General features: G+C 61.2%; 2 protein-coding genes across 8 annotated transcripts in view; both read left to right on the top strand.

The window, feature by feature from the left end:
* Positions 1–9,393, top strand: part of DLGAP3 (DLG associated protein 3) — a 62,175-nt gene extending 52,782 nt beyond the window's left edge. For 4 of the 5 annotated variants that reach the window (XM_041737838.1, XM_041737839.1, XM_041737837.1 and 1 more), the window contains exons 9-12: positions 5,804–6,288; positions 7,130–7,221; positions 7,425–7,568; positions 8,563–9,393. In XM_041737838.1, coding sequence (XP_041593772.1) covers positions 5,804–6,288; positions 7,130–7,221; positions 7,425–7,568; positions 8,563–8,781 — 940 coding nt within the window. In that variant the 3' untranslated portion in view covers positions 8,782–9,393. Of the gene's footprint in view, positions 1–5,803; positions 6,289–6,710; positions 6,800–7,129; positions 7,222–7,424; positions 7,569–8,562 lie in introns of those variants that run through there. The other variant, XR_005985149.1, reaches the window with a different exon arrangement.
* Positions 9,394–13,888: 4,495 nt separating this feature from the next.
* Positions 13,889–18,375, top strand: SMIM12 (small integral membrane protein 12). Of its 3 annotated transcripts, none has more exons than XM_041739242.1 (2): positions 13,889–13,954; positions 17,476–18,375. In XM_041739242.1, the coding sequence occupies exon 2, from the start codon at positions 17,481–17,483 to the stop codon at positions 17,757–17,759; it is 279 nt and encodes a 92-aa protein (XP_041595176.1). In that variant the 5' UTR covers positions 13,889–13,954; positions 17,476–17,480; the 3' UTR covers positions 17,760–18,375. The 3 variants fall into 3 exon arrangements, with proteins under 3 accessions (XP_041595176.1, XP_041595177.1, XP_041595174.1); XM_041739243.1 differs by lacking the exon at positions 13,889–13,954 and adding an exon at positions 14,063–14,086; XM_041739240.1 differs by lacking the exon at positions 13,889–13,954 and adding an exon at positions 15,876–15,899.
* Positions 18,376–24,032: the final 5,657 nt, after the last annotated feature.

The following is a 24,032-nucleotide window of genomic DNA, read 5'->3' as shown; positions in this document are numbered from 1 at the left end:
AGCTCTGGGGCTTCTTTTTTTTAAAAAAAATATTTTATTTATTTATTCACAAGAGACAGAGAGGCAGAGACCCAGGCAGAGGGAGAAGCAGGCTCCCTGCTGGGAGCCCGACGCGGGACTCGATCCCAGGACCCCGGGGTCACACCCTGAGCTGAAGGCAGATGCTCAGTTCAACCACTGAGCCCCCTGCCCACCTCCCCACCCCCCCGATTATGTTTAAGCCTCTGTTGCTTCCTGAGAGAGGCAGCCAGTGGCTGTGCCTTTGCTGGGCGGTCGCTGTCCCCCCCCCCCCCCCCCCGCCCCAGTACTCCTGGCGAAACCTCGTGGCAGCTGCTGGCTGTTCCCCGATCCTTGGACTCGTGTCTCTGGGGACCAGACGGTTCCTTCCCAGAGCGCCCTGTGCCATCCCTCGGAGAATCCCAGTAGAGAGTCTCCATCAAGTCACCGTGCCACAACTTCTAGAATCATCAGGAATGTGGCCACTGTCATCCCACCGTCACGAGGAGCGGGGAGGCCTCCTCGACCTTGTTCAAAAGCTTGGGGAAAAATACCGTGACGGGCACGGTTATGGGTGAGCGATGATTCGCAGCCACGGCGGCTTCTAATCTGCGTTTATGGCCGTGGCGAGGATGCCAGTGGACACTGCCAGGTCCAGAATGAAATTAGGGACGTAGGCCCCGGACTGCGGCACCCCAAAACCTCATCTGTTGTCCTTAGGATTAGGTTTGGCTGTGAGTTATGGTAGGCAGATGTCTACGTCCCTCTGGCCTGGAAGAGGTGCAGAGTCCGGTGGGTGGGAGCCGGTGAGTGCTGGGCGGCGGCGGGACCCAGGCCCCTCCCGTCTTCTCACTGCTCCCTGGTGCTCCGCTGCCACCTCGTGTTCCTGGACGGCTGCTGGAGTCCAGCTGTCGCGTCTGCATTCCGGCCAGCGGGGAGGACATGCTCATATCCCGCGAGCTAGGACTTGGCCGTGTGGGCTACACCCGGGAGGCGGGTGAAAGAATAATTACTCGGCGTGGCTGTGTGTGCAGCTTAAACCTGTGGGATCCTGTTACTGAGGAGGAGGGACGGATGGGTCCTGGGGGCTGAGCAGTGGTTCCTGCATCCCGCCTTCCAGCCGAGCCACCCCTGCCACCACCCCCCACCCAACCGCTCAGCCAGCACTTGTGTGGGGAACGGCTCTATTTATAGGGGAGACCAATGCAGATTACCACCCAGAACGCAGTGTGCTGGGGAGGATGAAAGGGGTGTCGATCTGGGTGCTGGGTGACAGCAGGTGCAAGTGATCAGTGGCCATCGCAGCCACGCATCACCGCGGTGCCCTCGCGGGCTCTCTGGGCGCGTTCCTGCCGTCATGCTTGTCCAGCCCCCTGTCTTTTCCAGCGAGAGCTTCCCGCCTCCCCGCAGGGCCAGTGACAGTCACAGAGGGCTGCCGGGTGCCACTCTCAGTCCTTGACGTCCGTTATCTCCTGCCAGTCCTGTGCACCGCTCTCCTGCCTCACTGGGAAACTGAGGCACAAGCCCCACAGCTGAGTTTGGACCCCGGGCTGCTTGGCTCCAGGGCGCGTGTGCTGAACCACCTTGATGGGCCACCTCGCCACCCCCCCCCAAGCTGCTCATTCTCGCTTCCTCCCTGCCCCCCCACCCCTGCCCCCAAATGTCCGTCCACATCTCGGAAGAATTGGGGTCGCCTGGTGGGGACCCCCCCCCGCTCCCGCGTCCAGACCGAGCCCTAACTTCCCTGCCTCCTTTCCCTCACCTCTGCCACCGGTCCTGCCTGAGGCTGAGGCGGTGTCTTCCTAGGTAGGGCCACCCCCCACACCCCCAGTCCTGGGAATGGGCTGCAGGGGTGTAGACACCGGCCCCCACCACCGCGCTGGACCACGCTCGGAACCGCTTGGCCCGGGAGGGGGACTGAGCACGGTTTGACTGGAACCCTCAGGCTAGCACGACTGCCTGCATGGACGGGGTGGTGATGCAGCCCCGGAGGGCAGGTCCTCAGACCCCGGCCTCTTTCTCCGCGACCTTGGACCGGTTTCTCTTTACAGGTTGGTGGTTTCCTCTCGCGGCTGTGGGGCCGCCACAGCCCCCCAGCGTGGAACAACACGTGCTTACTGTCCCAGATCCCCAGGGCTCGGGTGCCTGAGTGTGCTTCGTGGGGCTAACACCACCGTGTAGGCAGCGCCAGCGCCCTCGGCACCCCCGGGAGCAATCCTCCCTCGGTCACCTTCCCCTGTGTCCTGAGGTTACACACTGTCCCTGGCTCGTGGGCCGCCTCCGCCTTCGGGGCCGCGGTGGCAGGGTGAGTCCCCACATCCCAGCCTGGGTCCCCCTCTTTCCCTTATGGGGACCTTTGTGATTCGGCTGGATGCACCTGGGTAGTGCAGGCTCTTCCCATCGTCTCGGGACCCTTAGCGTCGTCGTATCTGCAAAGGCCCTTTTGTCGTGGAAGGCGACCTGTTCGGAGCTGCCAGGAACTAGGCTGTGGACCTCTTGGACCGTGATTCTGCGGACCCCGCAGCTTCCATCCTCTTGAGCAGGGCGCAGGGGAACCATCCTAAATCAAGCATCCCTCTCCTCTCCCCCGGAACAATCCCCCCCCCCCCCCCCCGATGGAGAGCTCACTGACAGATAACCTCTCTGGAAGGTATACTGTCTCCCCTTTTCCTCTTTTCTCAGCCAAGCTCTTTGAATTGTCTTGCTCAGTTGTCCCCTCCTGACGACCTCCTGTCCCCTGTGTCCGCCCTCGGACTCTGCCAGACTGACTCCTGCCCTGGCCGCCGGTGGCTTCCATTTGGCCAAATCAGTGGACATCTTCCGTGGGCTACGTTTCCCATGTTGACAGCTCACACCCTTCTTGAGACCCTTGTCCCCTCCTGGCTGGCCGTTAGCTGACTTTGCCCTGGTTTCCATCCTCTTCTCCTTTGGCTTAGACGCCGCTGGGGCTACATCGTCTCCACCTGCCCCTGAAATGTCCACGTTCTCCAGGGCTCTGCATCTTTGTTTCGTGGCTCTTTTCTTGGGCGATCATGTCCCATGCTGCTGGTTTGATTACTTATTTTTATATTTAGTTTTTTTTTTAAAGATTTTGTCATTCAAGTCATCTCTGCACCCAGCGTGGGGCTGGAACCTATGACCCCGACATCAAGAGCCGCACGCTCCACTGACTGAGCCAGCCAGCGGCTTCTCACGGCTGGTTTTATTATTTATTAATTTAAATTTTTTTTAATTTTATTTTTTTTCAAGTTTTTATTTAGGTTCAAGTTAGTTGATGTACAGTGTAGTATTGGTCTCAGGAGTAGAGCTTAGGGATTCATCTTTTACATGTAACACCTCGCACCTGTTACATCGGGTGCTCTCCCTGATGCCCGTTACCCCCACCTGCTGCCCCTCCAGAAACCCTCAGTTTGTTCTCTATGGTTAAGAGTCTCTTAATGGGTTATTTTCAAAAGCTCTTGCCCAAGCTTGACTGGCTCCTGCTGGACCTGTGCCGATCTCTGGGCCCCGGCTAGGAGTCCTGGTGAAGACTGCGCTCCTCATAATCCCGAGCTTCTCAACTTGTTTTGAACTTTCACGAGATGGACGTGGTGAAGGGGCCTCCTTGAGGTAGAGGCTTGAGGACCATGGAGCCTGGGGCGCGTATGCTGCTTCTGTTCTGGACCCCGTGGCCTGCTTCCATCCAGACAGAATGTGATCCCCTCAGGACCCTGGGAGGATGGGTGAAAGGCCCGCAAAGGCAGGGGGCTGAAGGACAGGGGCAGTCAGCAGGCTCACAGAGGAAGAGAGGATGGGAGCTGGGGATGGACGGGGAGGGAGGAGGAGGAAGACCATTTGAGAATGGGGAATAGCACAGGTGAGGGCTTAGAGTCCGGCCCACTAGAATCTACTTGGGGAACAAGGAGGATGCAGGCGGGATGGGGCTGGGGAGGACGACTGCTTCCAGCGTAGATGCTGGCGTTGGGTGAATGCCAGCAGAGGAAGCTTGAACTTTATCTTGTTGGCAGTGGGAGGCTCACGAGAGGGTTTCGGGCAGGGGAGTGAGGTGGGCAGGGGGATCCGCTTTGGGACGATGGCCCCAGATCTGAGTGGACTGGTGAGTCCCTGATGGGACAATATGCAAGCTGTGATTTTTGAGAGAGGAGGTACCTTGGTGAGTACTGGTCCATTCCCATTGTTTTAGGAGTATAAATGTGCGCACGTGTATTTATACCTAATCGTATGTACCGTATGGTATATTTTACACACACACGCAGACAGAGAGTGAGGGACTTCCCAGAGGCATGTAGCAACAAAACCAGCATCAGAACTCCGATCTGACTCCCCATCTAGTGCTCTTCCTTGGTGCTGAGTGGAGACGGAGGTATGTCGAAAGGAGCCTGATCCCATAGAAGGCAGAGGCTGGTTCCATTCCTGACCAGGGCAGGACAGGGCGGATGCTGGGGTGAAGACCAGGGTGAAGTCTGTGTGGGAGGCAATGCGGCTATGTTCTCGTGTTCTCTCCCTCCCCGGGTGGGGGTGGGGACACAGGGCTTGTTGGAGGCTGCACATGAGTGCATCTCTCTTTCCTGGGTCCTGCAGCATCCTTCTGGGCCTGGTTTCTATGGCAACAGGCTCCCAGCAGGCAGCCCGCCAGCTGGAGGGAAGCAGGCAGGCAAGGCGGGCGGCCTGGAGAGGAGGCCTGGGCAGCCAGCACAAGGCTGAAATTGTGGCAGTTGGAGGAGACTCTGGGGAGGCTGGAAGGCACCCCCCCCCGAAGAGCTGCCCCCCTCCCCGAGTCCTGCTCTCTTCAGGCCATAATGGGGTGCAAGTGGCTTACGACACATGGGTGCTTTCTTTTATGGTCCTGACATTTCCAGACGTCAAACTTGCGTTGACCCCTCCCCACCGCCCTCCCGTCTGCTGCCTCCCACTTCTTCAAGGACTGTCTGACCGCAGCCCCGTGCTTCAGGGGCCGCAGGCTCTGCAGAGGCAAGAACCCTGAACTGAGTCAGTTGGGGGTGGGGGGCGGGATGACAAAGAACAAGGCCAGTTGACTTTCTGTGTTGTAGAGGATTTGCATATTAACTCAAAGACAAGAAATTTCCAGGCCCCCTGTCATTCCTGCCAACAACTTAATTCAGCTCCACTGGCACTGGCTGACTGTGTCTGGCCAGGCTGGGCTGAGCCGAGGGGTCCCCAAGGGGACATCCTTTCAGCTGCAGGCTCCTCCCCGCTCCGGGGCTCCCCTCTGAGGCCAGGCAGCTCTTCCTGACGTTGGAGCAGGGAGGGTGTGGGAAGTGCTGGGCTGTGGCAGCGGCAGCCCTGAGTCCAGCTCCTGGCTCAGCTACTTGGTAGCCGGGTGACCACAGGGCCTCCCTGCTGGAGACAGAGCCGTGCAGCTGGTGTAAGCTAGCGACACATGCTGTCAGCAAACTCTGCTCTTTTGTTAAAATGCTGAAATACTTCTGTGCTGTGGGTGGAGAGCCGCCTCCCCAGCCCCGTGGCCCTTCAGCTGTGCTCCACTGTCCGGCTTCGGCCCGGCCGTCACGCTCCCGGGCTCTGGCTGCGTCCAGTTGGGCCACCGTGTGCAGCATTTTTTCTGCCCGCGGAGGACAGGCTGTTGACTGGAACATCAGCCCTGTCCAGAGGCGGCGCAGCAGGCGTCTGCGCCCACCTGCAAGGACGGCCAGAGCGAGCGGCCGGGGTTAGTGTCCTCACGTTGGAGGTGGCTTTTCCCTTTTCCCATTCCTGCAGGGCCTGGGCTGGGAGGGGAGGGCAGGGCTGGCCGGGCAGGGGCAGAGATGACGGCCCCCTCTGTCACCAGGCGGGCAAGGTTCAAGCGCTCCAACAGCGTGACAGCAGGTGTGCAGGCGGACCTGGAGCTGGAGGGCCTGGCCGGCCTGGCCACGGTGGCCACAGAAGACAAGGCCCTGCAGTTTGGACGCTCCTTCCAGAGGCACGCTTCTGAGCCCCAGCCCGGGCCCCGGGCCCCCACCTACTCAGTCTTCCGCACGGTCCACACGCAGGGCCAGTGGGCCTACCGCGAGGGCTACCCACTGCCGTATGAGCCGCCGGCCACCGATGGGTCGCCTGGCCCTGCCCCCGCCCCCACCCCCGGCCCCGGGGCCAGCCGCCGAGACTCCTGGATGGAGCGCGGCTCACGTAGCCTCCCCGACTCAGGCCGTACGTCCCCTTGCCCACGGGACGGTGAGTGGTTCATCAAGATGCTGCGGGCGGAGGTGGAGAAGCTGGAGCAGTGGTGCCAGCAGATGGAGCGCGAGGCGGAGGACTACGAGCTGCCCGAGGAGAGTGAGTGGGGGGCTCCGTGGGCTGCGTGGCGAGCGGGGGGCCGGCTGCCCTCCGGGTGGGCTTCACTGGGCCTCCCGTGGCTCGGTTCTTCAGCTTGCATCTCCATGGGTGCCCCTGGCAGCAGGGCGAGCTGGGAGCCCCTGGAAGGAGGTGGGGAGCAGCTGTGGCGGCCAGGGCGGGTCTGGGAAGGGCGCCCAGGAGAAAGGGCTGGGCCTCTTAGGAGATGCCGGACGTCCCGGTCACCCAGGCCATGGGGGTCAGGGGCACTGTTCCCACCCGGCCCGTGTGGAGTCCAGGGCTGATCCAGGGAGCGGGACACACTGCAGAGTAGGGGCCAGGCAGGGCACAACGTCACGTCACCGTGCGACGCCTAGGGGAAGGAGGGTCATTCCCCAGGACACGGCCACGGCCCTTCCCTGCAGGTCCATCCAGGGGGACACAGCCCTGAGCTGATGAGATAGTGACTAGGAAGACGCATGACATTTTCTGGACTCCTCGATGAGTGATAAAGGTCTGCCCCTGGGTGGTCATTGAGTAGTGCCCGGGCGAGACTGACGGGCAAGGCTGGGGCTGGTTTCCATGTCATGGGAGGAGAGAAGGACATGGGAGGATGAGTGTGTGAGAGATGGAGCTCGTATGAGGAAACAGTGGCGTCTGAGGATACAGGCTTCTTGATGAGGTGGGGTTCGAGCTGCTTGTGGGGACCCGGAGGATGCGGGGAGGCGCCGGAGGACGCCGATGGTGCCAGATAAGGCAAGGTTGAGTCATTCAGGGCAGGCTTCCTGGAGGCTGGGAAAGGCAAGGCATCGGTCCCTCCCCTGAATCCCCTTCCGCTCTCCAGTCCTGGAGAAGATCCGCAGCGCCGTGGGCAGCACACAGCTTCTCCTGTCCCAGAAGGTTCAGCAGTTCTTCCGGCTGTGTCAGCAAAGCATGGTGAGTGCCTGTGGGCCGGAGCCCACCGCAGGTGTGTGCCTGGAGGTGCGGCTGGGTGCCTGTGCCCAGGATGCAGAGGCCGGGCTTGCTCTTGCCTCCCTGCCTTCCCCCGCCCGCCCCTTCCCAGGGATAGGGCTTTCTGTGTCCTCGCTGGGGTGCAGATCTTCCTGACCAGCTGCCTCTCCTGTCTCCCCCCACGGAAGGACCCCACTGCGTTCCCTGTGCCCACCTTCCAGGACCTGGCGGGTTTTTGGGACCTCCTGCAGCTCTCTATCGAGGACGTGACCCTCAAGTTCCTGGAGCTACAGCAACTCAAGGCCAACAGCTGGAAACTCCTGGAGCCTAAGGTAGGGGGAGAGCGCCTTTAGGGGAGAGGCCAGACCGGCCTGGGTGGGGCCAGGGGCACTCAGGGCAGCAGAGGCAGTCCTGGAGCCGTGATGGTGACTGCACCCCTGCCGTGTGCTGGGGCCTGTGTTCGTCACTGCCTGAGCCCCCAGAACCCGGGGGGGGGCTGCTGCCCCCTGGCGCGGGCCGTGGTCGGAGGGCACATCACTAGAGCTGCAGGAGAGCGGGCTTGGACCCAGGCGCCGAGGGCACCCCGAGGCCTGGGAGCGAGCCCGCTGCCCGCTGCCCTGCCTGAGTCGGGCCGCACCCCCCTCCCCCGCGCGGCCCTGGAGCCAGCCCTTGGGAGACACCGTCGGCGCCGGGGAGCGCCCTGGTTCGTCGTTGGTAGCGAAAAGCCGCTTTGGCCTGGGTCGCGATCCCAGGCTCCGGCGTCGGAGGCGCGCGGTGGGGGCCGGGGCGGGGCCGGGACGGTGGGGGCGGGGCCCGGGGCGACGGGGCGGGGCCGGGGTGGGGATAGGGCCGGGGCGGGGGGGTGATGACCCGCGGTCTCCACTGAGCCCCCCCTACCAAAGGAGGAGAATGAAGTCTCTCCGCGGATACCAAAGAAGCCCTCGCGGGGCCGGCGGCGTGGGGGGCTCGGGGGCGGGGCCGGGGCCGTTGGGGCGGGGCGGGGCCCGAGCTGGCGGGGGCGGGGCCGGGGCGGTGGGGGCGGGGCGGGGCCCGAGCTGGCGGGGGCGGGGCTAGGGCGGTGGGGGCGGGGCCGGGGCTGGCGGGGGCGGGGCCGGGCTGGAGAGGGCGGGGCTAGGGCGGTGGGGGCGGGGCCGGGCTGGAGAGGGCGGGGCCGGGGCTGGCGGGGCCGGGGCCGGGCTGGAGAGGGCGGGGCTAGGGCGGCGGGGGCGGGGCGGGGCCCGAGCTGGCGGGGGCGGGGCCGGGGCTGGCGCGGGCGGGGCGGGGGTGACCCGCGGCCTCCCCTGACCCCCCGCCCTCCCCCCGCAGGAGGAGAAGAAGGTCCCTCCGCCGATACCAAAGAAGCCCCCGCGGGGCCGGGGCGTGCCGGTGAAGGAGCGCTCCCTGGACTCGGTGGACCGGCAGCGGCAGGAAGCGCGCAAGCGGCTCCTGGCGGCCAAGCGCGCCGCGTCCTTCCGCCACAGCTCGGCCACCGAGAGCGCCGACAGCATCGAGATCTACATCCCCGAGGCCCAGACCAGGCTGTGACCGGGCCGCCCGCCGGGCCCGCGGTTTTCGCCCGTACTGTACACCCAGCGTCGAGGTCACTGTGAACGCGGCCGCCCGAGCGCCCGCCCGCCGGCTCCGCGCGCCCCGCCCGCCCGCCCGCCCGCGCTCGTGGGTTTTTTACCTTCCCGACCCCCGCGGAGGCCCCCGGGCCGGGCTGGGGCCGTGCCTCTCCGCCCTGCGCCCCCACCGGACCCCTCCCTCCTGGTCCGACGCTTCGCCCCCCCCCCCGCCCCGCACCATCTCTGCCATCACGTCCCTCCCCCTCCACGGGCCGGGCCGGGCCGGGTCCCCCATCTGGGCTCTGCGTCCCCCACCCCCCCACCCCGCGGGGCTGGGCTTCGTGGGGATCAAGCTTCGTGGCTTTTTATGAAGAATCCCGAACCCCACCCCGGAGCCTGCCCCCCCCCCGGGGCTGCGCCCTCCGCCCCCAGACCGCCGGGACCGCAGTGGCTGGACCAACCCAGGACCAGGGCGCCTGGGCCTCTCCCGTTCCCCGCTGCTGGGGGGGAGATGGGGCTTCCCCCCACTACACCTGTGGCTGTTCCCACATCCCCTTGAGTATCCCAGGAAAAATAAAACGGCAGAACTGCACCCGAGCCGGCTGCTCTCTCCGGAAGGAGCCACCTCTGCCCCGCGTGGGAGCCCCGGGGTGGAGGGGGGAGGGCGGAGGGGGGAAGGGGGAGGGCCCCTCGCTGGGTTTGGGGAGAGCGCTGGGCCAGGGGCCCAGGGCGGGAGGACAGGGATGGATACTGGGTTCCCTCTGCTGCCCTCATTCCTGATCAGCTGCAGAAACGAGGTTCAATGTAGTGGTGGCACATTTTCTGATGCCTCCCCCCCCGCGTGGGCACTTTGGGGCAAGGCGGGGGGGGGGGGGGGGAGAACAGGACTCTCCTGGGAAGCCAGGTAGCAGCCCAGAGCTAGTATGATGGCTAATGCTTATGGAATGCATGCCCTGGGGCATGCAAGGGGACTGGTGCTTTACCTGAATGTAGCTCCTGCATATGACAGGTGAGAAAGCTAAGCTCAGTGGCGGACCCAGGTCTGTCTAATGCCAAACTGTGAGCTTTTAGCTCTACGGCTTTTCTGAGCCCGGAAGGGATTTGATGGCAGTCCCCCCCCCCCGCCCCCCCGCCTTGTGGTTTGGCAACCCCATGCAGAACTTGGGGTTGATGCATCACCCCGGGGGCAGGAACAAGAGCCCTCCAAGGCTTTGGCTGCCCTTCTGGGCCACACACGGGACTGGCCAATTCACATTCATTCATTCAGCAAGTGTCTATCAAGAACCTCTGTTGGCACTGGCCGGCACCTGGAGATAGCCTTGGACAAGTGTAGTTTCTGCTCTTATGGCACTTACTGTCTTATGGGAAAGACAGACAGTAAACAAGCAGTTGCAGAATAAGAGCAAGTGCTGGAAAGAGCCACTGGAGGCCGGCCAGGGCTGGGAAGAATGTTCCCAGCCATGCAAAGGCCAGGAGGAGAAAGAGTATCAGGAGTGCAGAGGCATGGCCGTGTTGGGCTTTGGGGTGGACGTGAGGAGGGTGGGTCTGGGTCGCGAGAGCCGTGGGGAGCCATGGAAGGCTTTTGAACGGGAGGGTGGCATGAACAGCTCTTTTATGGGCCAGTGTGGGCGACAGCCTGAAAAGCGAGAGGTCATATGCACACACTTCTATGGGCCCGCTGGAAGGCGGAGAGGAGCCCCATGTGATCCAAATTCCCGAAAGTGAGTCAGCTTGGAGCTGATCCCAACCAGATTCCTGGGCCCGGTCCAAGACTGTGAATAGACTCTCTGCCCCCAAATGAGTTTGTAACAATTGTGCCAGGCGGTTCTGATGGGCAGCCAGGTTGGAGAATGCTTAGGTTGGATGACCGTCCAAAAGTTTCCACTGGAAATGCCCATCTGTCTGTTTCCCCTAGACTTGCCAAGTGAGTCTTTGGCTGGGTCACTTTTCCTGAGATTGAGTTTTCTCATCTCTAAAACCAGGCCGCGGGCAAGATGTAGATGATCCTCGGAGCCACCCTTGAAGCAGATACTGTTGTTACTATCGTTTATGGGTAAGGAAACAGGCTTGGAGAGTTTAAAAACTTGCCCTAAATCATGAAGCCGAGAAATCGCTGAGTCTGAGTCTAACTTCCACACTCTACAGCTCTTTAGGGGTCCGTGTCTCTTCCCAGAAACTGGATTAGGTTTCCGAGAACCATGAGGTGTATGGGATGGGCAGAGGGATGCAGGGGCATTCCTGGATGAGTCAAGTGGGCATCTGGCCGCAGATGTCTGAATCTCCCCATGTGGAGCTGGTGTGGTGGGGAGTTTCTGGATGTTAGGGCTGGGGAGTCATGCTGGGCTCCACGGACAAGAGAAGGATTGCATCCAGTCCCTGCGCTTGAGTTGCTCCCAGCTGGCCAGGCGCATAAACAGAACAATACCTGCAAAGGGAGGCCTCTCCCAGAGGGGCTGAGGAGCCCAGAGGACAAGGCCTCTGGTAGTCAGTTGAGTGTGGAAAGCTTTCTGCAGGAGGGGCCTTTTGAACTGGGTCTTGCAGGATGAGTTAGAGTTTCGCAGCAGAGGAAGAGAGGGAGGACGATCATTTCGGGCAAAGGGACCGTGTGTGTGTGTGTGTGTGTGTGTGTGTGTGTGTGTGTGTGTGATCATGGGAAGAACAGGGACTATGGGGAGGTGATAGGTGCAGATGGGGGTGTAGAGGGCACAGAGGAGATGTGGCCAGAAGGGACCCGAGGGAAGAGAGGAGGCATAAGCTGGAGATTTCATGTTTTATTCCAGGTTTTGAAAGACCCTTTGGCTAAGAATGGAAACGGACTGTAGGGAGTAATGGGAGGTGGATAGACCATTGAGACAGTAGTTCAGGTGGTCCAGGTAAGAGATGATGATGATGATGGTGATGATGATGATGAGTTCGAGAGGCATTCAGGAGGCGCAGGTGGTGCTGTAAGCTGGGTTTCGGGGATAATGCAGAGATGGAGAGATTTGGAAGATGTCAGGCTTTTGGCTTAGTGAATAAGTAAAACCATAAGTGGACATAGGACGTTACGAAGGAGGACTCACTCGGGAGGGACACTAAACATGCCAGCAACCATTTACTGAGCACTCAGGAGGTGCCAAGTACTGTGGCCAAGTATTTTATCCACGTTAGGTGATGGAGGACTCAGAACCACCCTAGGGGATGGGTATTCTTTTTGCCTTTGTGTAAACAAAGAGTATAAACAGCTTTTCTGAGATTGGCTGGCGGCAAGGCCAGGATTTGGACCCACCTTTGATTCCTACCTCTGTGCTCTCAAGCCCCGCTCAGTTCCGTCTGATGGAGCTACTGGCCATCACTTGAGGCCCAGCTCAAGGGGGGGCTCCCCTGCTGAGCCCTCCCTGATTCTTCCTGGGTCCTCCTCCGTGCTTCGATGCATGCTTCTGTTGTCCCATTTCTCACACCCCTTCAACAGTTGGTAGAGCCGTCCTCTTCCCCAGCAGTTGGGCCCCGGACTCCTGAAGGCGGGGGGTGGTCCTGGTCATTTTTGCCTCCCCGGTGTCCAGCACATGTCAGATGCTGACTGAACACGAAGTGTTCTGGGCAATTCTGTTCCCTTCTCCTCTCTACACGTTCACTTAGGAGACACGTTCTGCGAATAATAGTGTTGACATATTTCTCTAAACTCTTCCTTTCCATCTTCGCTGCCAGAGCTTCGCACTGACCCCTTTGAGGTCACAGAGGAGGGGCACGTGAAGGCCTCCTCTGGAGGTGTCCCTTAAGCTCTTAACATGAGCCAGGGCTACTTTGGTAAAGACAGATGGGGAGGGCACTGCAGATGGACGAAGGCACAGAGGTGTGAGGGAGTTCGGTCTGCACGGGGGGGAATAGGAAGGGTCTAGCCTGTGCCATTTAAGATAAGTAAACAGGCTGGGACGAGGCCTGTGGAGCAAAGGGGCCAAGGCAGGGCTGGCGGGGTCACGACACAGCTCGAGTTTGGTGTTTCATCTCTAGACAGTTGACCCCCGAGCAGTGACGGCCCAGTGACCCCCTTCACGGTGGAAAATCCACGCATAACTGACTCCTCCCAAACCCAACTACCAAGAGTCTACGGTTGACCGGAAGCCTTACCGGTAACGTGAACAGTTCTATGTGACACGCACATGTGTGCTCTATGCCTACGCTAGAATAAGCTGGAGAAAAGAAAATGTTAAGCAGGGGATCCCTGGGTGGCTCAGCGGTTTGGTGCCTGCCTTTGGTCCAGGGCGCGATCCTGGAGTCCCGGGATCGAGTCCCACGTCGGGCTCCCTGCATGGAGCCTGCTTCTCCCTCCTCCTGTGTCTCTGCCTCTCTCTCTCTCTGTCTATCATAAATAAATAAATAAATCTTAAAAAAAAAAAAAGAAAATGTTAAGCAAATCCCAAGGGAGAGGAAATGCATTGCCAGTTCCACGCTGCATTTATTGAAAAAAATAAAATCCGTGTGTAAGCGTGCCCACCCAGTTTCAGACCCCGGTTGTTCGGAGCTCAGCTGTCGGTGATCCAGTAGGTGTGTGCCCAGGGCTCAGCGGGGGCACGGGGAGTGGGGGGGGGGAGCGAGCTGCCCCCCACATGAGGGGTCACGCAGAGCTCGGGCCTCGCTCTCCTTTAGCGCTTTGTACACCGACAGCAGTACCACGTGTTCTTTGCTGCTGCCTGGCACAGCCCTTAACACGCACCGTGTCATCAAGGCTTTGCAACAGCCTGGGAAGCAGGTGCCATCACCTGTGTGCTTAAGAGGTGGCGGAGGGGGCTCGGCCGGGCCAGGATGTTGCCCAGCTCACCCGGCCAGAGCCGGCCCACGTCCGAAGAGCTCTCGGGTTCTACACCATGGCCCGCTAAGGACATCTCCTCCAAGGCAGGGAGCACTGTCATTCATGTCTGTGGGTGTTGGGGACCAGTGATGACCTCGCACGGACGGTCTCCGCGCACGTCGCTGGGAAGCCTCCAGACCGCCAGGGGGCGCGCGGCCCCGCTCCGCGCGGCGGCCCCGCTGCCGACGCTCAGCTTCCTTGGCCGGGGCTCAGCCAATCGGCGCGCTCCGAGGGCGCAGGCGCATACTCCGGGGGCGGGGCCCGGGGTGCCCCGCGGGCTGCTGGGAGCGGCGGCGGCCGGACAGGGAGCGCGGCTGCGGCGCAGGTGAGCAGCGGGTCCGGCGGCCGCCCGTCGTCAGGGAGACGGCTCCGGCCGCGACCTCGGAGGGGCGGGGCCGCTGCGGGCCCGGCCTGGCCGCTGGCTTCCCGGGGCTCGGAGGCCGAGTCGGGCGCGTGGGTGAGAGCGGCCGCTGCGGGGGGGAGGGGGGACGAACGGTCCCGCTGGTTCCGCGGCTCGCGGGGGGCCGAGCTGCGACCGGGCCTCGGGTCCCGCTGGCCTCCGGGCGGCCCGCTGGACGTCGCGGGGCGGGAAGGCGTGCGGGCGCCCCGGGGCGACCTGCTGGAGCGTACGCCGCGCCCTGCAGCCCTCCGAGGCCCGCCCTGCAACCCGCTGCGCCCCTGCAGCCCGCTCTGGAGCCCGCCCTGCAGCCCGCCGCGCCCCTGCAATCCGCTGCACCCCTGCAACCCGCCCTGCACCCCTGTAGCCCTCCCTACAGCCCTCCGAGGCCCGCCCTGCAGCCTTCTGCACCCCTGCAGCCCGCTGTGCCCCTGCAACCCGCCTTGCAGCCCTCCGAGGCCCGCCCTGCAGCCTTGCAGGCCGCCCTGCAACCTGCCCTGCACCCCTGTAGCCCGCCCTGCAGCCCTCTGCACCCCTGCAACCTGCCCTGCATCCCTCTGAGGCCCGCCCTGCACCCCTGCAGGCCGTCCTACACCCCTGCAGCCCGCGGGGCCCCTGCAGCCCTTGCGCCCCTGGAGCCCGCCTTGCAGGCCTCTGCACCCCTGCAACCCACCCTGCAGCCCGCCACGCCCCTGCAACCTACCCTGGAGCCCACCCTGGAGCCGGCCCTGCAGCCCTTTGAGCCTCTGCCACCTTCCCTGTAGCCCACCCTGCTGCGCCCCTGCAACCTGCCCTGCAGCCCACTGCACCCCTGCAGCCCATTGTGCCCCTGCAGCCCGCCCTGCAGCCCGCCCTGCAGCGGCTGCATCTGCTGTGCCGCCCTCCGAGGCCCACAGCACTGATGATGCCCATGTGCCGTTTGACCGTCCTGCGTTCAGGCGGTGAGCTTGCGATGGGCCCTCGATGGCAGGCAGGGCGCCCTCGGCCTCTCGGAGCTTCAGGGCTAGGCGGAATGCAGCCAAGAGGGATGGGCCGCGGCACCAGGCCTGGCCCGGAGCAGGTGGTCCTAGGTGTTGGATGAGGGGATGAGTGCGGTTATCTGGGGACCACTAGAAGGGGGTCGGGACAACAGAGATCTTTGCTGAGTGTGGGAGATGTTGTGAGTTGTGGCCTTGTGCTTGGGATGTTTCACAACAAACGAGGGATCCACGTGGAGAATTGCCGTTTAGGGTGCACGTTAAGGTACAGAGAACCTCCATGAAGGTAGGAGAGGAAGTGGTGTATTAGGTTTGAGGTTCTTCGGGGTGTTCCTTTTATCTATTATTTTATTTTATTTTTAAAGATTTTATTTACTTATTCATGAGACACGCAGGCAGAGGGAGAAGCAGGCTCCGTGCAGGGAGCCTGACATGGGACTCGATCCCGAGACTCCAGGATCACGCCCTGGGCCGAAGGTGGCGCTCAACTGCTGAGCCACCCGGGTGCCCCAGGGCGTTCCTTTTATTGACTTCTGCTGTTTTATAATTTGGCAAATTTCTGCGTAATCTCAGAGTTTGCCTACAGGGAAGCTCTTGCAGATGGTGATGTGCCAAGTTGATGGAAAAACAAACAAACCAAACAACAGTTGCAGGAGGTGCTCCCCAAGTCCAGGATTTGGACAGACATGGCCACCTGTCCGCAGCGTGTTCTTGCCGCCAGAGCGAGCACAAGCTCTCTGCCGTTTGGAGAGGCCTTGATTCAAAGCAGTGGTTCTGCACGTCTGGTGATCCCGGGCAAGTTCACATCAGGTCCCTGAGCCTCTGTGGCCTTAGACACAAACCTGGGCTGACAGTTCCGACCTCATAGAGGTGCTGTGATGATCAACTGATGACTGGTGAGTGACCCAGGTGGCGCTGGGCCCGGTGCTAAGACAAGGGACCCAGAGGGGACCCTTGGAGCTGCTGCGGGTTTCCCCCTGATGATGGTCCGTTACAGTCTTGGGTCCACAGAATGCTGGGATTCCTCCAAAGAGAATCGGAACCAAGGAGAGAGAGAGAGAGAGAGAGAGAAGATCATTTTCTCTTTGGTGAGGTTTCATTTGTACGTGTTGGACTGGAGAAAGCCAAGTCGCAGAAATACCTACGGAGGTGCAAATGGAATGAATGATGTTCTTAGTGGAGACTTTGGGGCAAACCACGTAGCCCTCTGATGATGCCGTCGGCCTCACAGTGGACATGAGGGCGAAAGGACGTACAGTGTATAAAGTGGCCCGAGCACGTATGTGCTCCGTCAACGGTAGCTACCCTTATTATGATAACGTGGATAATCGTTTTTCTTTAGACACTTTATTTATTTGAGAGAGGGGGAGAAGGGGGAGGAGAAGAGGGAAGAGGGACAAGCGGACTCTCTGCTGAGGGAGGAGCCTGACTTGGGGCTCGATCCCACGACCTCGACGTCATGACCTGAGCTAGAACCAAGAATCTGTGCTTCACCGACTGAGCCTGCCGAGTGCCCCGTGAATAGTAACTGGTAATTGTTAATGGGGACCGTCATGAGACTAAATGGCCATTAGAGTGGACCAATCTGTATGTTTCTGTATTTTTTTTTTTTTTTTTTGGTGTTGTCTTAATTCATTTCAGGAAGCTCTGGGACCATTCTACCTTTTTTTTTTTTTCTTTGTCGGCGACAGGCTTATACAGTGTGTTTTTTACAGAAAAAATTCGCTCCCTGTCGTGTTCAGAGTCTGTATAACGTGTTGGTGACACTTTTAGGAGTTTTTTATGCAAATATGAAGGGTTTGGTTGAAGAGAATGTGTTTTAAAAGAGGTGTGGCTAGCCCCCGTTTTGTAAAGTCCAGGTATGTCTCACTGTTACCAAGATCAAGTTCAGATTGGGGGGAAAAAATCCTTATTTCTCTAACATCCAGAATGGTTGAGTAACGAGTTAGGGTTTGGGCCACTTAAAGACGCTTCTTATTCTTTTTTTGTGGCAGAGGAACTACTTATGGTGGAGCCAGGAGAGTGGCCGTGGGACCTCACCTGGTGGGAAGAGGGTGGCAGGCTGTGTTCACGGAGAAACTGCATGGAGCAGAGGGAGGCTCTTTTCTGTTTCTGAAATGTTGGTTTAAAGTGTGGAGGAAGGGCCTGGGGCCAGTAACAGGCTTGAATCTTCGTCGGGAGAGCTCAGAGGCTCCCTCGTGGGGAGCACGGCCACGTGTGGTTGCGTAACAGTCAAACAGGATAGTATGGAACCTAGAGATTCTTCCCCTTTCCCTAACGGTTACGTCTTTCAAAATTTTCTAGACTGTTTCAGGGTCCTGACCACTGCCTGAGCAGGGCACTCTCTTGCCTTACTCTGTATGGGGTGGATGCTCAGGCTGCCTGGTGATGGGAGCGCCCCGGAGGGTTATCCGTATTCGTGGGATGGGGGCTGCTGGTTCCTCCCTAACGCTGCCTTGTGCTCTTCTGCAGATGTCATGTGGCCTGTGCTTTGGACCGTGGTACGTACCTATGCTCCCTATGTCACGTTTCCTGTGGCCTTTGTGGTCGGGGCTGTGGGTTACCACTTGGAATGGTTCATCCGGGGAAAGGATCCCCAGCCTGTGGAGGAGGAGAAGAGCATCTCTGAGCGCCGGGAGGACCGCAAGCTGGATGAACTGCTAGGCAAGGACCACACCCAGGTGGTGAGCCTTAAGGACAAGCTGGAATTTGCCCCTAAAGCCGTCCTGAACAGAAACCGCCCGGAAAAGAATTAACGAAAGACACAGAGCCCTGTGGGCCCTTGTGTGGGCCACCACTGGCCCTGCCACCATGTCTGCGCCGCTCCAGAACCCACATCTGATTTGCTTTATGGCTTATTCTGGCCCCTTGTGTACCACCCGGCCAGGCAGACGTGTGAGCAGCGGAGGGGCCGGTGAAGAGGAAGGCCCTTGAGGGTGCTGCTGGCCTGAAGGCTCATCTGTCAGGCTTCTGCTCGTCGGGCGCACGCTGGGAGGACTGTCATGAAATGAATGACGGCTGTCTGTTTCTTTGGGGAGGCCCCCTGGCCTCACATGGGAGCGGCTGGGGTCGGGGTGCTGCCTTAGGAGGGACACCTGCGTGCCCAGTTCCAGTGCATACTGGGAAGAATGCAACCAGCTGCCTGCCTCCTGTCGCTGGCTTGCCCACCCCCCTTCACACTTCCTGAAATCCTGTCCTGTCAGCTCAGGAGTGAGACTCCCTGGGGAGGAAAGCCTTTTACTGTTCTTGGAAGCCCAGGCTGCATACCTTGGGGCAGGGGGATATGCTTGAAAACAGTCGCGTTCTTCGCACACACCCACGCCCCCATCACTGTATGGTACAAAACCTGATTAAAGTGGCATCTGAGAACCATCTTGATGTGCTCCTATCTTCCAGATGGTGTTGGGGTCTCCTTAAGAGTCAGGCAAGTGCAGGCATTGCGGGGTCGGAAATCACTGACCTCTAACCAAGGGCTCCGAGGCCCAGGCAGGTCCCTGGGAGCCTTTTTATCATGACGAGAAGAGAGTTCAAGGACTTATCAAAATATGAATCCAGCGTAGACCAGGTTGCTTAGTAGTTGCTGTCAAATCTTTCAGTCATACGCAGACATACATTCTCCCCTACAAAAGTAATATGCGTGCACCCCAGGACACTTGGTAGAGATTGGGAAGGGTCGCCCCGCTGCCAGGGCTCCGGTACAGCCAGCAGGATAGCATCTCGTTACCTTTCATCCGCTCTTGGCGTAACTGTTCAAGATTCCTATCACCTGTGTCCATTTAACTTTATCTTTTTTTTTTTTTTACCTAGTGTTTCACGTCGTCATTTTTCTGTCTTATCTCATGGTCTTCATAATCCTAGTTCTTAGCAGCCGCATCACTGCCCATCAAGTGGGAAGGAAACGGACTTTGTTTTTTTGACGGTTTCCCGGTGGCTGGACGCTTGGGTCATTTCTGGTGGTTCCCCAGTGTGGGTGTGGCAGGGACTGTCTCGCAGGGCTCCATCCTGCATTTTGGAGTAAATGGCGTTCTGATGAAGGAGGATGAGCAGTTTCATGCGTCTGGATGCACGATGCCAAATGTCTTTCCTAAGTGGCTGCAGGCGTTTGTACTAGTGCTGCCATTTGATATGTGACAGGTGCTGTTGGAAGGGCAGGGAGAGCAGAGGGCAGGAAGGGGCCTGAGAGCCGGGGTCCCCTGGAGTCCGCTGACCTTTAACCCAAGTGAGCAGAAGGAAATGAGCGCGTGACGGGGGACGCGCTGTCCTTTAACGCCAGGGAGGGTGTTTGTCCTCTTATCTTGGGAACCGAGCTCCACGGCGTTAACGGATGAAGGTGGGACCCTAACAGGTGGAGATGCCAGGTGGAGATGCCGGCTGTGGCGTGGGAGGAGCTGGGGAACTGGGGAAGGTGGTGGCCGGAGGGCAGGAGGCAGTGAGTCACTGGCGTCTCCTCCGCCGTCCCTGAGGCTCCAGGGTGTGCTGAAAGGAGGTGCTGTTGCCATTAGGGACACCAGCGGATTCCTGGTTCCCGGAGGACATGCCAGGCTCCGCCAGCTGAGCCGGGGCGGGCGGGCCTCCGTGGCAGCTCGGTGCTGCCGCCCCGCGGCCATCCTGGGCAGGCAGGCCGGGAACCAGGAGGAGGGTGGGGTGCCCTCGTGGGCGGGCGGCTGTGGCTGCTTCCAGTGTGTGCTGCTTGCTCAGTGATGCCCACATTTTTTAGGGTTTTTTTTTTCCCCTAAAAGATGGTAGGAATTTAGGTATTTGTGTATGGTTCTTTTTTTTTTTTGAGACTTGATATTTAAATGTTGGCATTTTTTAAAAAGATTATTTATTAAAAAAAACGATTATTTATTAGAGCGCGCACATGTGAGCAGGAGCAGGGGAGGGGGAGATGGAGAAGCAGACCCCGCGCTGCGGACCTGGGAGCCTGATGCAGGGCTCGATCCCAGGACCCTGAGATTGTGACCCGAGCCCAAGGCAGGGGCGTAACTGACGAGGCCACCCAGGCACCTGGCATTTTATCTTCTAAAAAGAAATTCTAAGCGTGCTTGTGTGCTTGTGGGGTTGATTTGGCCTCCCAGACTACCGCTGTTCTCCCAGTAAGGTCTGAGAGGTATACTATCCCCTCCCCCAACCTGAGCAGTCTAACAACGTGGGGTAAACGTTAGGGCCCCGGAGTGGCGTCTCCGGAAACACTTCTGCGTGTCCTGCACATGTGTCGTTTTATTATCTGTCTAAGCAGAACTCGGGGGGATGGAAAAGCCACGGAAACAATAGCAGCAGAGTTTTCCCACAGCCTGAGATGTTTTGGGACTTGCAGCTAGGTCAGGAAGCCTGTCCCAGCTGCTGCACCCCTCCCAGGGCCTGGCTGCAGGGGCCCCATCTTTGGAGTCCCAAGGTGCTCCCCTCCGGCCCCACCCCCGTTGCCCCCTTTTAAGTGATTCCGTGCCCTTGGGCCTGCCCTCCCTGAATCTCTGTGTGGGGCAAGCATGTTAGGATGCGCAGCCGGGTCTCTGTCCCTCGGCTGCCACCGTGGGGCTCAGACCTAGAGCGGGCCTTCCTACCTCTGCTCGGGAGCCTTCTGCAAAGGCGGGGCGTGGGGAGCAGTGGGGATGCGCGGGGCGCTGGTTGCCTTCCATCCTCGCTGATTCACCTTGCACGCACATGTCCGTGTTTCGGGGCCGGCAGTCCTGATTCACTGAGACGCGTCAGGGCAGAGGTGCTCGGGGGGGTCGTGCTCGGGCCCCCACCCCACGGGGCCTTGCGGGGCCAGTGATGGCCATGGCTTCCGAGCTGGCTGCCCCTGCCCTCCCCTCCGCCGCCCGGCGTCTGGTGCTTTTCCACTCTCGCTGGAGCCTTTCCTGTGCCCATGGCCGTGTTCTCCGAGTCAGCTGGGCGGCCGCCAGGATAAGCCAGCCCGGGAGCCCTTTGACTCCTGTGGGCCTCTCAGGGCTCCGGGGGGGGGGGGGGGTGTTGCTGGTGAGCGGGCCGCTGTGGGTTGGCCTCCTGGAGCTCCCTGGGAGCAGCTCGAGGGGAAGCGCCTCCATCTGGCCTCCATCTTCCTTTCCCACATTGGCGTGGGCATCTCCGCGGTGCTGGGGTGGCCGGGCAGCCTGGCCCACTCCAGGTGACCCTTGCCTCAGGCGCTGTCCGCATGGCCAGTGGCGAGTCCCCTAGGCTCTCTGGGTCTCCCGTCGTCAGCTGTCATGGGGCTGGGCATGCCCGTGTGTGCCGGGCTGGAGCAAGGCTGAGGTGACGCAGGGAGCGAGTCCAGGCGAGTCCAGGGCGTCCGGGGACACTAGCTGCGCTCATCTGCCCCTACCTGGAGCCCCTGCTTCCTGCACTAGTCGCTCGTACCCTCGTGACCCTGGTGAGGGGGGCCCTGGAGGCGGGAGCAGCCTTGGCCGGGGGAGTGATGATGGGGCTGTTGGGGGCTTCTTAGGGATCCGTCACAGGGCGGACCCGCTTGCTCAGGAACCACGCTGGCCAGACCTGGGTCGCTAAGCGGTAGTTCCCCGGGTGCCGTCTGCAGGGTCAGAGGCGGAGAGTGGGGAGCAGGGGAACAGGGGCTTGCGGGATGCCCGGGAGAGGCAAGGAGAGCAGGGTCTGGGGTGTGACCTTGCCCTCCTCCTGGCCTTGGCTTCTCTGCCTGCAAACTGGGGGTTCGAGTGTGTTCCCCGTGGATGGAGCAGAAGGAGGGAGAGAGCAGCCCCCGGAGTCCACGGAAACGTGGTGGCCTAGAGCCCCGTGGAGCCTCCCTGTTGCTCCGTCGGGCGGCAGCCAGGCTGGATCACGGAATCGCAATAAATAAATGCTCTTTTATGCCTTCCCGGTCCAACGTCTCTCCCAGTGTTTGCTGAAAAGCAGTGTTTGGGATTCGAGCTTTTAAAGAAGAGCAGCACACGTGGGTTTCCCTCCCAGGCTATCCGCTGGGTTTGCAGGCGGCCCGTAGTCTAGGGTGTGACTGGGAAGTCCCTTTGCTTGTCCAGGCATCCTCCGCGGGTGGGGACAGGCCTGCCTCTCTCCCGAGCTGGGAGGTGCAGGGGATGTTTGTAAAAGCCGTGGCTGGCTCTCCGTTCCTGTTCCTCGTGGGCCCCCCTTACCCCTGGGTCCCCTCCCTAGCCCGCGGCCACCGTCCTCTACGTCCTCTACATCTGCAGTTCGTCCTCTGTTCATCTCTCACGTCCCCTATTAGGGCCTCCTCCTCTTACCTGAACTTTCAGTCTCTTCGTGGAAACCCCTCCAGGTTCTGCCAGCATTTCGTCCGACGAGGTCCCTGCCTGCCCTCCGCGACCTCCGTGGCTCCTTCCCCCGTTGCCCCAGGCTCCCTCCTGTCATCCCCCTGGGCCGGGAGCTAAGGTCTGCTGCCTCCCGAGCACACGATGCTTGTTTGGACCCTGACGCCTCTGTGTGCGCCGTGCACCCGTGCGCCGTGTGTCCTTGGCTTCGGCTGGCTCCTGTTAATCCTGTTACGCCGTGGGCTTTGGCAGCTCTAGGCCCAAGCCCGCTCCCCTAAGCAGGGCCTTCCCTTTCTGCTCTCCGTGGTCACTGTACCATGGCACTGATTCCGGGGCGCTGTAACGGGTGCGCCCCCCCCCCCCCGCCCCAGGTGGGTTCCTCGAGGGCTGGGGCCTGCTCACCTCTCTGCCCCTTTCGGACGGCCTGGCACACAGTCATTTTCAATAAATGTTGAGTGAATAAAGAGGCCCCTGAGTGATTCGGGGGTGGAGCAGGGGCTGGGGCCGGCGTCTCTGGAGGATGGCAGGGCCGCTGGGGGTACTTGGAGGGGCCTGGCGGCCGAGTTTGGCGACAACTTTGCCTTCCCCGAGGCTGGTGATAAGTGAACCCAGAAGAAACCACTGGCTTAGGTTTCCCAGGGGGAGAGGGGCTTGGGCAGAGGGCTGTGCTTCCCACTGGGTGGGACCTGGACCAGCAGGGCCCATGATGAATTTGACCCCGTGACTCTGTAGTGGGGAACAATGTCCTCAGGAAGGCATTCAGGAAACCCTTCGCGTCGTAGCGATGAGCGTTGTGCAGCCGCCCGGCAGGGCGGGTGGGGTCGCCCCAAGGAAGCCGCCAAGGCCCTGGGCCCAGGCCCGGGGATCCCTGGACGCCCTGACCAGGGGCCTCTCCCTCAGCCTCAGTGCCACCGTGGGGATCCCTGGGGGGGGCCTGGGCAGGCCTGGGGGGCGTCTGTCCCTCTGGGGGGGCCAACGGGCCAGACCTGGGTTCCTTCCTTTGCCCTGAAGCTGATGCACACCTCCCGTATCCATGCGAAGCCCTTTCATTTGTGCCTCCTCCCCGAGAGCTCAGGCGAGAGGCGACGGCGCTGCTTGTCCTGCTAGCAAAGGGGAGCCGAGCCCCGGGCGGAGTGGGTCCCCCCCCCACCCCCCGTGACCGCAGCCCGCGCCCCTCCGCCTCCCAGCCCACTGCCGCCACCACTGTCCCTGCTCCGCAGACCGCTCCCCGCCGGGGCAGCACCCTTCGAGGGCCTGCTGGCCCTGCGCCGAGTCAGGCTGTGGCCAGGGCCCCTATGGTGGCGGTGCGGGCGGCTCTGGGACCCACCTCGCGGGGACGCTGCTGCCCCCTTGTCCTGTCCCCTCCTGCTCCCGCGGCCCCGGGGCGCAGACCAAAGATGAAGCTTTCGGGGTAGCTATGCCTCTGGTGCTCCCCGGACGGTTTGCCCTGCGTGCGGGGGCAGGTGGGGTGACTCCCACAGATGGAGGCCTGTGTGGGGGCAGCTTGGTCAGTTGGTGGCCGGGCGGGTCGTTTACCCACTGTGGCCCCCGGAGTCCTGTCCTGGCCGGCGCTCACAGGCTGTGAAGCTGAGGCCGCGGCGGGCGGGGTCCCGGGCACCCCCCTTCCTGTCTGGGGAGCTCAGCCCTGCGGTTAGGGTGCTGGGGTCAAAGCCCGTGCCGCAGTACGGCTCTGTGGGGTCCCGTGCAGGGCTCAGCTGCGGGGTGGGGGGAGGACATGGGGGCTCCTGGGGCGGGGGCTTGTGCTGAGGCCCGCTGCGTGGACCCTTGCATCGA

Source organism: Vulpes lagopus, chromosome 23 (assembly GCF_018345385.1).
Source record: "Vulpes lagopus strain Blue_001 chromosome 23, ASM1834538v1, whole genome shotgun sequence".
NCBI lineage: Eukaryota > Metazoa > Chordata > Mammalia > Carnivora > Canidae > Vulpes > Vulpes lagopus.
This window is presented reverse-complemented; position numbering and strand designations above follow the sequence as displayed.